The 13,387-nt window shown below is 37.1% G+C and overlaps 2 protein-coding genes across 7 annotated transcripts in view; one reads left to right on the top strand and one right to left on the bottom strand.

Annotated features, from left to right (window-relative positions):
* Nucleotides 1–1,218: 1,218 nt before the first annotated feature.
* On the bottom strand, nt 1,219–5,991 carry LOC139130806 (NADH dehydrogenase [ubiquinone] 1 alpha subcomplex subunit 2-like). The gene is made up of 3 exons (XM_070696603.1): nt 5,796–5,991; nt 4,247–4,353; nt 1,219–1,662 (listed from the first exon to the last, which is right to left on the bottom strand). Exons 1-3 carry the CDS (start codon nt 5,885–5,887, stop codon nt 1,574–1,576), a joined length of 288 nt encoding a protein of 95 aa, XP_070552704.1. The 5' UTR covers nt 5,888–5,991; the 3' UTR covers nt 1,219–1,573.
* Nucleotides 5,992–6,142: 151 nt separating this feature from the next.
* The window catches only part of LOC139130805 (serine/threonine-protein kinase Nek1-like), a 37,757-nt gene continuing 30,512 nt past the window's right edge, over nt 6,143–13,387 (top strand). For 2 of the 6 annotated variants that reach the window (XM_070696601.1, XM_070696597.1), the window contains exons 1-2: nt 6,143–6,565; nt 7,312–7,347. In XM_070696601.1, the coding sequence (XP_070552702.1) occupies nt 6,449–6,565; nt 7,312–7,347 (153 nt within the window). In that variant the 5' untranslated portion in view covers nt 6,143–6,448. The remainder of the gene's footprint in view (nt 6,566–7,311; nt 7,348–13,387) is intronic. The other 4 variants (XM_070696602.1, XM_070696598.1, XM_070696600.1 and 1 more) reach the window with 2 other exon arrangements.

The following is a 13,387-nucleotide window of genomic DNA, read 5'->3' as shown; positions in this document are numbered from 1 at the left end:
TTACTAAGTTGAATGGAAACCCCTGTATAAGGTGCCCCCCAGTCCTTCTATCATAGACTGTGACATCACTCATGTATAATTGGCTGCAGCTTGGTACTGCTGTTGTACATACAGGTTAAATGTTGAAACTATGGTAAATATCAAATCGCAACTGTTGCATCTCATGGGTACACTTGGAATTCAAAGTATTAGAGCACATTTGTCATGTTCCAGAACTTGTTTGGCATTGGAAAATATTTCAAGGTAGGTAAAGTACATAAAAAATTCCTGCATGTGTGACTCGTTCTTCGGGGATGTGTGAAACAAGCAGAGATAACTCAAATCGGACATATGGAATTTGATTAAGAATTATATGTAGGTGCATCAGCAGATATTACTCTTGCATGTCTAACCTAGAATTAGACATGAGTAGATGTCATTTAGGAAGATTTGGTACAGCAAGACAATAACCTAAAACACTGGAATTACAGGGGGATGTTAGTAGTTTTTCAATTTTGTGAACCATTTTTTTTCACATTGTGTGACTGTTGCACAACCTGTGAGTGTCCATTCCACACCATACACCATAAGTGGTATTTGAACTCAAAAACCAGTCATCATATGATCAGTTTTAATACACACAGAAAGATTTTACTTGGAATCAAACATAGGTCACAATCATCCCACTGAACAGTTATTGACATTTTGAATGATGACCTGGTTAAACTGGCCCAGATACTGGTGTGTTGGAAAGCATCTGACTCCTGGGAATATAGTTATGGAGTGATACGCACCAGACTTGCTGTTTCACATGAACCACATCACCCTAGTTCATGAGGAATTATCTATTAGCTTCATGCACTGCAAGTGGTCAATATTACTCTGTCCAGTTAATTGTTAGCCTGCACAGTACAGAAGAAAATATCGTACACCAAAAGCTCACTTCGCCAGCTGGTGTCTGGAACATTCAGTAAAGGCCACAAAAGATAATGTTTCGGTTACATGTAGCTATACCTATCAGTGATATAGCTATTACTTGTGAAATGTTAGGAAAGCTCTGAAGCAATACAGAAAAGGGTCTCCTGGGTGCTTGCATAAAAAGCTGAAAATATGTTTAAATATGAGTGAAAGAGGTGGGGATTTTTTCTGACATCAGCCTTCTTCCATAGATAACATATCAAGTATACAGTCCAAAGTAAATGAGATGGGAAATATGAAAACAGACAGTGGACATGTAAGTGTCTTGATACAAGCAGGGTTTATTTCATCTGCTATAAAATATGCAAAAGACAACAAACCCAGTGAAAACAACAACACACATATTATTACATCTGTTTTTCCTTTTTGCTATCTACAAGCACTGAATTCAGTGTACTGGCATGAATTACCATCAAATACACCAGCTTGGTCTCCAAGAGCAGTCATTAAGAAATACTTGAAGAATAAAATCACTCTGGGTATGCCATCCTTTATAATCAAACCACACAACACATAGGATGTTGACTGATGTAAGCAAGTCTAGGTCATCCTTGTAGCAACATTCTCTTTATAAAGTTTTCAATTAAATCACTGCCAATCTTGCAAAAAAGTCCATTTATGATTTCTTCAGAAGGGATTCCAGTGCTTTGGCGACTTGTTCACTACTCATGTTGCTCAGGGACACTTGTGCTTCTCTTCCACGTTCTAGAAAGACAAATTGACAAGAAATGAGCATTTTGCTTTCAATTATTTCTGCAATTACATGTATCAGTGATACTTCATTATAAAATGCATGTCTGTGGGTTGATATATTCTGGGTTGAGACATATTTTATAAGTTGTCTCAGAAGGGTAGAGAAAAGGTTATTACTTTTGTGTATAATTCAGCGTACCATTACACAAACTTCTAACATGGATTGCAGATGAGGTATTCCTGTGAACTCTTCAAAATAAAATTGGTATCATGAAGTTTGATGTTAACGTGTAGACAACTAACAATAGATTTTCTGAAAGCCAAATAATGAAGGCACAAGGGACACTTTGACCATTTCCTAATTCTAAATTTTCAAACACAAGTCAGCAAAACTGATGATCTATCCTGGTTTTTTTAATTGGTAAAGTCTTCTTGTTCAAACAACCGTAAAGAGAAATTCCAAGATCATGGGTGAACATAAATGTGTCTCAGTTTCAACTTCTGATATCAGGTAACTGAGAATACGACTTGAGTTACATGTAACAAGTCATCGTTGATGACACAGTCCCCACTTGTTAATGGGTACTTTGATTACAGGTCCTCAGAGAGGATAGAGTCCTCTTCATTAGGTCTGTGATAAAAATACTTTTGAATAAATTCGCTTGAGCTGTAGTTCAGGACATGAAAAAATCGTAATAAAATGGCCACATGGCGGCCTTATTGGATCGTATCACAAAACAAATCAATGTGCATATGTATGACATAGGTCAATGTCCTTGTACCAACTTTGAATAAAATCTGTTGAAACATGCCTGAGTAATGGCTCCGTACATGAAAAAATTGTAATAAAATGGCCGCCTAGCAGCCATATTGGATTGTATCACAAAACAAATTGACATGCATATGTATGACATAGGTCAATGTCCTTGTACCAGCTTTGAATAAAATTGGTTGAGATATGCCTGAGTTATGGCTCTGTACATGAAAAAAATGGAAAAAAAATGGCTGTAAGGCAGCCATATTGGATTGCATCACAAAACAAATTGGTGTGCATATCTATGTCAATGGTATATGTCCTTGTACCAACTTTGAATAAAATCGGTTGAAGCATGCCTGAGTAATGACTCTATACATGAAAAAATCGTAATAAAATGGCCACACGACAGCCATATTGGATCGTACCACAAAACAAATTGACATGCATCTGTATGACATATGAAGTAATCCTTGTAACAAGTTTGAATGAAATCGCTCCAGGCATCTCTGAGATGTCTGCGTGAACGGACGCACGGATGTACGCACGCACGGACATGACCTATAAGTCCCCCCGGATGGTGTCTGTGGGGACTAAAACCATCTGCACAAAGTTTCATCAAATTTGGTACAGTTGTACCAGAAACAGCGCTCTAATCTTGAATTATGCAAATTAGACCTAATTATGCATGCCACACCAATATAAATAGACCTGCATGTGAATGCCATAGTGTAGTATCCTTGTACCAAGTTTAAAAAGAATTGGCACAGGAATATCTCAGATATCTGCATTCATGAGCCCCTATGCATAGACACAGCATTAGTATTAATTTCATCCTGGAACCCCTGTGGATCATACCTGGGGACCCTGTGGATGGATATCAAATACAGGAAAGAAAATGGCCGTCACACAGCCATTTATGATCGAATCATTACAAAAATCGGCGTGCATATATATGTGATAAGGATTAATATAGGTACTAACTTTCAATGCAATCGCGCCCGGCATCTCTGAGAAATTTACGTGAACAAACGTACAGTCGTAAAATATAGGAAACAAAATGGCCGCCACGCAGCCATTTTAGACCAGATCAAACTAAAAATCAATGTGCATATGTATAACATATAGAGTAATCTATGTACCAAGTTTGAATGGAATCGCTCTTAGAATCACTGAGAAATTTGCGTGAACATACGCACCGTCATCAAATACAGGAAACAAAATGGCTGCCAGACGGCCATTTTGAATCAGATCGTAAAACAAATCGACGTGCATATGTATGGCATAGATGATAATCCTTGTACCAAGTTTGAATCAAATCGCTACAGGCGTCTCTGAGATATCTGCGTGAACGGACGGACGGACGCATGCACGGACGCACGCACAGAGGCACACACGCACTCACGGACATGACCAAACCTATAAGTCCCCCCGGACGGTGTCCGTGGGGACTAACAAACAAGTTTTTATCAAGCAGGAAAACTGTAATTCCTAGAGTTCAGTTTCACTGACTGCAATAAAAGGAGTACCATCTAGTTTTTTAGGAAGCATGGATGTATCTGCCCTATGTAGTTTGACTTCAGTGTCATGAAAGAACAGATCACAGTGAGTCATGTGTCCTAGACCCATGTGTAACAATTAGAAAATGAAAATCTAGTTTCCTAAATTTGAAGAGCAAGCCATACGAACACCATAACATCTTCTTGTTTCGTCTCATGACAGCTGAAGTCTCTTTGAGATATGTATATGCCCTTTAGATCACAACATTATTTGTGTTCCGACTTCTCAACAGTCTTTTAATTATTTGTTTATTGGATATTGTCAACTTATACACATACTTACCATATCTTGCATACATTTTTGGTTCAATACCACTGCATTCACGAATCAGAATCGGAAATTTGGGATTCTGCTTTTTGATGGGTACATAATTCTGCTCTATGAAGTTCCTGTCAAATAATCAGACAAAAAGTACAAATTTGCTTTTAAATACCTTGTAAGATGTTTCATCAGTTGGGCTGTCAGCAAATGAAATCATTGTTCTGTCATTAATACGCAAAAACAAAATTTTTGGAAGTTTTGCATGTAAGAACAACAAAAATACAACTTTTAGTGACTGCCAATATTATAATGAACACTAAAAGGCATATTATTGGCTCAAACTACAAGCTGCAACAACAACCATGCATGAAACACTGGTAAAATTTGTCCACATTGTGTGCAGCATTGTCAGATGTCGCATGCGTGCAGCTATATTTAGTAACAAATGTGTAACTGCAAACAGCTATATTACACTGTCCAATTTCAGGGTCTGAAATAGTTTAAGTGAGCGACAGATGCAAAGTACACACTAGAACCACATCTTTTACTTTTATTGAGAATATGCCAGAACTTTATCCCTCTGCAGAGGGATTGTTGCATGCAGCATATTCTCAATGGCAGTGGTAATTTTAAACAAGCACTTTGATATACTTTTGTTTTTGTAGCTTTTTAGAGTCTGCGGCTAGCAGGCATTAAGCATCCATAAATTTGAAACCTTATTCATATCTACAATCAACATTATGAGACCATGGAGGTAGAAGCAAGATCATAAATAGTTTTCAGTAGTCAGTGATAAACACACGTTATAATGAATATGCATGGTTGATTGCAAACATCATTTTGGTTGAATGACTTAATGTGCTCTGATGCGTCAATTTGAATATCAATAAGTGTGAATGTCTCACGTTATATTTCAGGATAAATTTAAATTTTGATTTATAATCTATCAATAACTTCGAAGGAACTCCAGTGACTGAAAATTCTATTTCTATTCACATGGATATAATATTCTGAAGATCAAATGTCTGTAAAATTAACTGTTTAGGGTTCTGAGAGTGAAGAGATGGTGAGAAGGTACACAAACACTTTCCTAAAGCTGTTGTTATGACATGATGAACACCTCCGTTTCCAAAGTTTAGAAGCTCACGTAAATACTCAGACGTGAAAACCATAGTCCCCCCCAAAAAAGTAAAACAAAACAATATTCGTCAGAATATGTGAAGTAAAATGAAGGTCGCAAAAGCTCCATGGTGCAAATAGTTTTGAATTATTGTAATGGTAAAGTGTTCAACAATGTCGCTCACACGTTCGATCACGTTTAAAAACAAAATCCGGGGACCAGGCTAATAGAGACCTCTACCTTCATGGATCGTAACGTTGTGCTACCTACATGGATACAGCATTGAAGTACATAATCAAGATATACAATGATCCATGGATGAAGGAGGCGATGAACGTTTTGGAGATCTGATACGCTCCCAAGTCCTCAAATTAAGATGCAATCAAACTTGTGACAAGACAAAAATATAGTCACAGAAATCCTGAATATGATTATTATCGACGCTCATACCTGACTCCTTGACTGGCGCCAGACCTCTGGCAAAGATGAATACGGAGTTCTCTCACGAACTCGGGAAATCTTCTTGCAACTGCAGACGCCATATTGATATTTGCGTGAATTTTGTGTGTGCTAGGGGATCTCTTTAAACAGCGGGTCGAGGATCGAAAAACCTACATTTCCATCTTAGATGATAAAGAAGGAAATATGCATGTAATTTTTAACAATAAAGATGAACAATTAGGTGTATTTTACATCCGTTACTATCGTAAATTTACTAAAATCATTCAATTCAGATATACGGCCATACAAACTTTTCAATCATGGCTAGGCTTAACCCTTGACCTAAAAAATAGGACAGTCCCACAATCCCCTTCGTGAGCGGTACTTTTCAAGATGGCTGCCTTTGCTTAGAATGAAATTTTTGTCGTCAACGGAGTACTGGCCATACAGCCGCTTTCACTAATGTCACGACTCTTCGGAATCAAGTCATTTTATCAGGGTAGTACCAACAAATTTAGATATATTTTTGGATAGAGTATCTTCAAGACGATAAACGGCGCAGAAACCTGAGTTCAGTAGCCTAAAAGGAAGTCTGACAGTTCATTTTCAAACAATAGCGGTTCTATTGTTGTCCCAAGGATCAAGTTGACATCCATTGAAACATGGACAGGTACGAAAAAGTACGTCAGATTGGCGAAGGATCTTTCGGCAAAGCTTTACTCGTAAAGTCTAAGAAGGATGGAGAGTATAAAGTTGTTAAGGAAATTAGTATTTCAAAGGTACGTCATATTTTTATTTTCAAAATATTGCCTTTTTACAAACAGTTGGTGAGTTGGCCTTTACACCTCTGTCAGCTGTACGGTATGTGACATGATATTGAATGGAATGACAATCATCATATCACATACATTACAATGTTTACAAATTACGTTTATATTGTGATTTTCCCATCGAATCTATTGATATGTGATGTGATGGATGCTGCAACGGTGCAAATCACATTAAAATCATGAGAATACTCTATATTTAAAATCACAGGATTTTGTCCATCGAGGAACCACAGTGTTTACTTAACGCTGAGGTCACACTTTGCTTGTAAGGTCACGTCATAAATATTCACCAAACAATTAACACCTGCATAGAAGCAAACCGTTATTTTTACTTATAAGGCTAGAAAACGTTTTTGTTTACCTTTCAGAGTGTTAGTTATAATAACAATGGACAGTTTAATTTTTGATGGGAAGGTTCCACCATGGACAATGTGCCCTCAGCTGGTTATGATTTTTGAAGTCTTTGATTCAGATCTGTTCAAACATGTAATAATATGAAAAAAATTTAGTCAATGGAGCTAAAGAGAAAGAGCCATGGTCAAAGAGACACTTTCAAGTCACTGACACGTTGAAACGGCATTCTTCCCACAAAGTGATTTTATTCTTTGATGAATTATGATGTATAGAAAGAAGGCAATTATGATGTTAGACACTGCAATAAACTACAACTTAAAAGATTTTTTTTCATTTTTCAGATGGGCAGACGTGAACGAGAGGATTCAAAGAAAGAGGTATGGCGTTATTATTATGTGTCATTTGCATGTCATTGTAACAATTATACATATACATCTGAATGACTCATGAGAAATAATAGATGTTCTTTATGACCTGTGATTGAATAGTCTTAATTTTAGATTTTGAAAGCAATGACATTGCACTGTGAAGGGACAAAGTTTTTAGTAAACAAACTGTCACACTACAGAATCTAGTTCAAACAAGAGTGACGGACAAGCTTGATTCACTCGAACCATGATTCAAACTGAGAAAGAGAACATATTAAGATTTCTATGTGTAATTGTACATGCTAAAAAATAAACACAAAAAGCCCCAAACCCAAACTTTTTACAGTGTCTATTATTTAATTTACCACAGCTACAATTTGTGTCTTTTCTGCTATACGTTTACCCAGCGATATTGATATGTCCAAATGTAATTCTGAACTGGCGTGTATTTTGTGTAGGCACCTTCTAAATCTTGAAAACATCGGTCTCAGTAGTGAGTTTGGATCATTTACTCATGGAAAACTTGGTGACTAGGAGCTATTTGTGTACCTTTTATGATGCCACATTTTCCTCTTCAAATAGCTTTATTGAATCTCCAAGTTGTCTGATTTATTGTTGGTCCACAGGCTTTTAAAATTTAGTAGTATCTGTGCTCTCGCTGTCGCTCGTAACACAGTCGCTCGAGAGCTATTCAGCTCTGGGACTATTCGCCCCATAGACGAGTATACAGAAGCGAGAAATACCCCAAGTCAGGAAATGAAATGGTTATTTCGTATAGGGATTGTGCACCATGTCATCTTCGACGTTCGATTTTACCGTGAAAAGTAGCAAGTTCATCTATCATGTAACCGTCGACCGTTCCCTATCATTCTCAAAATTCATACCTGGTACTTGATTTGCTTCACAAACGCTCGTTTCGTGTGATTTTCGGCCGAATTCGACGGACACGTCGCTAAAACATAAGCGTGAGCAACATTCCGGTCACATTACAGTGGACGTTGGGCACCTCCACTTTACTGACGTTAGCGCCCGCGTACCCATGAGGGGTGACTGGAAGGTTGTTCATGCCTTATGTTTTGGCGACGTGTCTTCTGAACTGGGCCGAAAATCACACGAAAATTCAAACCTGATACTTCATCTGCTTACAAAATGCTCATTTCCTGTGATTTTCGGCCGAGTTCGAGAGACACCTGGCCAAAACATAAGCGTAAGCAACATCCGGTCATCCCTCATGGGTAGGCGGCGCCAACCTCAGTAAAGTGGAGGTACCCAAGAGGTGACCGGAATGTTGCTCACCCCAGTTTTTGCGAGGTGTCCGTCGAATTCGGCCAAAAATCACACGAAACAAGCGTTTTTGAATCAGATAAAGTATCAGGTATGAAATTTTAGAATGATAGGGAACGATCGACGGTTGCATGATAGATGAACTTGCTAATTTTCACAGTGAAATCGGACACGGAATGTTACATGGCGCGGTTTTTATAGCCATTCTGTTTCCTGACTTGGGGTATTTCTCGCTTCTGTATACTCGTCTATGGGGCGAATAGTCCCAGAGCTGAATAGCTCTCGAGCGACTGTGCTCGTAACTTTCGTAAATTACGAACAAAATGAAAATTTACGAAAAAAAATGAATGCCCGATCGGCCATTTACGAACGATTTTGTTATTTTTGAAGCCTGATTTTCGGTCAAGATTGTGAATTCTGGGGAAATACTGTCATATCTCGTCTTTCAAAACCTACGCTGCCCCTATCATCGGCGCATCGACACTGGATATCACGCATCGTGATAGCTGGCTTTGGACTTTGACCTGTGATAACATGAGCATGCGCGAAAGGTTTCAAGATCCCCGGGTCTTGTAATCTCATAGTGGTGTGTCATACATTACCACCCCATTACGGTAGTTTCGAGACACCCAAACACTCACATGCTGTCAACTTTCCGAATGGACTGTTGAAGCGGATCGAGGGAAGCGGGCAGTTACAAATACTTTGGATTGATTGATAGTATCCAGTTGGGAAAAAAGTTGGGCATAAAAACGGCAACTGATATGAAAAAAATACGAAACAATGAAACCGCCGAGCTAAAAGAGATCAAGAACAGTCAGCCTGAAAGACAGTCGAACTACAGCAGAACTGCAGTCCGGACCGCACATGGTTGAACATGTACTGCAAAGTGTTTTTCTGTGCATGGAGGTGGAAGCGAGCCGGAAATCTTAGATGTCATAGATTTGTCATTTGACGATCTGAAAATTGAATTTTTCAGTCAGCGTGCCAATTTTAATAGGTTTCCTTCAAAATATTTTACAAGAAACTGTCTCAGCAAATGTTATGAATGCTGATAGTTTTCTATGATCCAGAGAAAATGCCTGTGCACAGTCCCATGACCAAAAAGTTTATCCAGACAAAAAAAATAAATGACGATCATCTGCAGCGTTTTAAAAGTGTAACTATCTCTAAGAAAACATTAGCAGGATCACCAGTCTCAGTTTGCGTACTTAAATTTGATTGAGATGAGACAAAATTTGTGCGAAACCACAGACTGCCAAATGTTCTGATCAATGGTTGTTTAAAAAGAATTTTAGAGATGAACATGGCATAATGACTGCAGCTATAGATGCACCACCTAGTACATGTACGTGGTCTATGGATGACGTGCATACTTTCAAAGTAACAGAGCTTTCCAAATATGAAAAACAGGGGACAGATTTTCTAGCATCTAAAACTTGTGCAAACACTGATAATATTTGATAATATTAATGACCGCTTCATAAATTAATATATATAATCATCAACCACTGACTACACACACAAAGGGAGTTATGATTTGTGTCACAATATACTTGAACATGTTATGTTGTGTAATAAAGATAGAGTAATTGAATAACATTCATTGGCCGTTGACCAAAATTACACACTTTATTGAGAAAAGGAAGAAATTTCAATGTTACAAGCATTCATGACCCATGATGTACTGTGTTATTTAATAAATCTTTTGAAAATGCGTATCAAAATATGAGTGTTCATCGTCAAAAAAACTAAAAAGGGATTTTTTCATTTTCTTTTGTCTATAATGAAATCATTCATCATTTCTATCCCCTTAAAATCACCTATTGAGTACCAGAAGTGCTTGTTGAAAGTTGGGTGGTTCGGAATAACATAATTTGTGCTTACTAATATTTTTTGAACCCAATTCGTAAATTTACTAACAATTTCGAAAGGCCAGGGAGAGCACAGAGTATTTGCCAGCCTATACTATACTTGTTTGTGTCAACAGATACTGTGACACCTCGTTGACATATTTTTCATCAGAAAAGAGTACTTAAGATGACGTCAAAAGTTCTTGAATGTTTGATAAAAACATAATTCTTTAAAAAGTTTTGCTCAAAACCCCCACTCTTGAATGTTAATTAATTGTAGAATGTTGATTAGAGGATCCCATTATTTCCTTACCGTGATAATTCCAAGCATACTTAAACATCTGAGTCTCAGAATGGAAAAATTGCAAATAACAACAATATTCATATGGAAAAGACATTTATTTCTGTTAAAATAACAGCCACTGAAAATATAAACATCAATAACACAGTGTCCTCTTCGAACAACAACAACAACAATAACTTTTCTAGTTGTAATAACAGCCATGTGTTTGATATAGTCGATGTTTCACCAATGTCATGATTTTGATGAGGGAGGGATAGCAGTTGTTGACATATCTCACCCATTGTGAGGTGACAATTTCCATGCTATGATTAAGAAACTTGCAATGGATGATTTTGCTGTGGGCTTAACTATGTCAGAAAAAAAAAAAATGAGTTTCTGCAAAATTTGTTTTGAGTAATTCTAGCACCAAAGAAGCACATGCATTCAGTATGGTTTGATCTTGTAGAGAGCATTAACATTAACCTGACAAAAGCAAACATCTGAAACAGAGCAAAAGATAAAATATCAGTTGAGAATCTTTATTGAAACCATTTCAAAAAAACACAAGGTAACATGTGGGCTAGTCTACGTGACCTCAGGAGCTTAGGATGCTGCTAACACTGTAACATTTTTCTATCATGTTTATTGACAACACTGCACCTTGGCCCATGATTTCCCAGGTGCTGTTTCAGATTTAAATCCCGTAAAACTTATTTGTCAGTTTTTGGAAATTTGTAGATGTATTTTCTACAGTGTGTTAGGAGAACCATAATGGAATTTTGGTCGCACTGTACCCACCTGCAGTGATGTCCTTTTTCAACCAACATCCTATTAAACAACGTCTTCGTCCTTGCTGACTTTTGCACAAGACCTCACTCCCTGTGTGGTTTACTAGCTGCTCCTGGTCGTGATCGACTTTCAAATTGCAGCAAATGGAGCCAAAACACATAATCATTACACCATTTTAAAGCAATATTTACTAAACAGTTTTTGTTTTTGTCACATGGAAAACGTTTTTGAGTTAAAACACCCCACCCCCAAACTTAAAGGATTAACATTTTATTAATCTTTTGATGTGGTCCCTTAGTAATATCAGAAATTACTGGACATACATGTAGTTTGTCATGAAATATTTTTGATGATTTTCACTCAGATGAGGGCTATATTTAATATATAAGTGTCATGATATTTAAAATCAGACTTTGTACAATGTACTCTCAGTAAAGTTGCAGTATTATCTTTTCTTGTATCATAGTATTGTCCTGTGTCAGTCTTGTATACAAATGTAAATTGTTTAGGTTTGTGAAATATGGTGCAATGAATTCAGTTAACTATCAATATTGCAAAATACTTTCTGCTAGTTTTTCGTTATGGGCAAAATAGATAAGTTGAACTTATCTCAAACATTTATATTTGTTATTTAATATAATAAAAGCCTCTCTATAAAGGCTGCTTGATCAAATTTAGCTGAGGTTAAAATCAATACTTGTAAACTTTCATTGTAAGCTATCTTCGATAAGTATTGTTTAATTTTATCTGTTGTCAATTTGATACCCATCCGACCAATAGTCTGAATATAAATGTTAAGTTTTGAAATGTCAAATTATACTTATTAATATTTTAGTAAATAACATAATTAGTCTTTCTCTTTGAGTTGTCATAGATTAGTTTTATAGAAGTGTCACGAGCAGAAAACAGGTGGTCATCAAATTTTAACTCCGCTGAAAAAGAAATGTTTGTCTGTGCCATCTCAAAAGTGTCATAGAAATAATTATCATCAAATTTATTTTCCTGACAACCAGAAATAATTCTTGAAGTTGAATTGCATGAGAAGAGATCAAGTCCAATAGTCTTACACCATGCATTTGGCAGACATAGGCAGTGAAGGATACACCCGAGGCCACATGTACCTTGACACTGAATCAATCAATATTCAATGACTATGGTGTTTCAAGTACACATACACTGTGTGTACATGCATAATGGTATTTACTATCAGCTGAATACATACAGAGAGGCACCCTAATATGTCTGGGGCAGGGCTCCCGCTACCCGATCGCCAATTAGCCAAATGCGAAAGAAAGTTAAAAATGGCTACAAAAATTCCAGTTTGGCGAACATAGTGGCTAATGAATTTTTACTGCCCTGGTGCCACCTCAACAAAAAACTACAGCTACCAATAAAAAAGTTGTACGATGTTGAAACAGTTTACTCTCCTTCCTACAAAGTTGCAATGTATTGAAACAGTTTACTCTCCTTTCTACAAAGTTACAAATTCCCTGGTACGTGGAGCAGACATTGTTGCTGTTCCGTCTGCGGTACACAGTGGCTTTGTTTTGCCTCCGTACCATGAGCCCCGTTCGTCCTTCAGTCTATCTAGAAGTTTTACCTACTTTGCTAGAATCAAAATTTGGCCTGCAAATACTCAGTTTGATAGTAGAAACCATAATTTAAAAGGGAAATTTCACAAACGGAGCAATAATACAAAGGAAGAGGAGAAAAACTGAGGTTTTCTGAAAGGTCAAGTCTAGGTCATCTCACCATGTGATGTCATGCATGAAGACCCTTTAAGTGTACAATTATTGTTTAAAAGAGCCACCTAGGGAGGTACAATAGGTAAAAAGTAATT

Source organism: Ptychodera flava, chromosome 4 (assembly GCF_041260155.1).
Source record: "Ptychodera flava strain L36383 chromosome 4, AS_Pfla_20210202, whole genome shotgun sequence".
Taxonomy (NCBI): domain Eukaryota; kingdom Metazoa; phylum Hemichordata; class Enteropneusta; family Ptychoderidae; genus Ptychodera; species Ptychodera flava.
The sequence above is the reverse complement of the archived record's forward strand: the minus strand, read 5'-3'. Positions and strand labels throughout refer to the sequence as shown.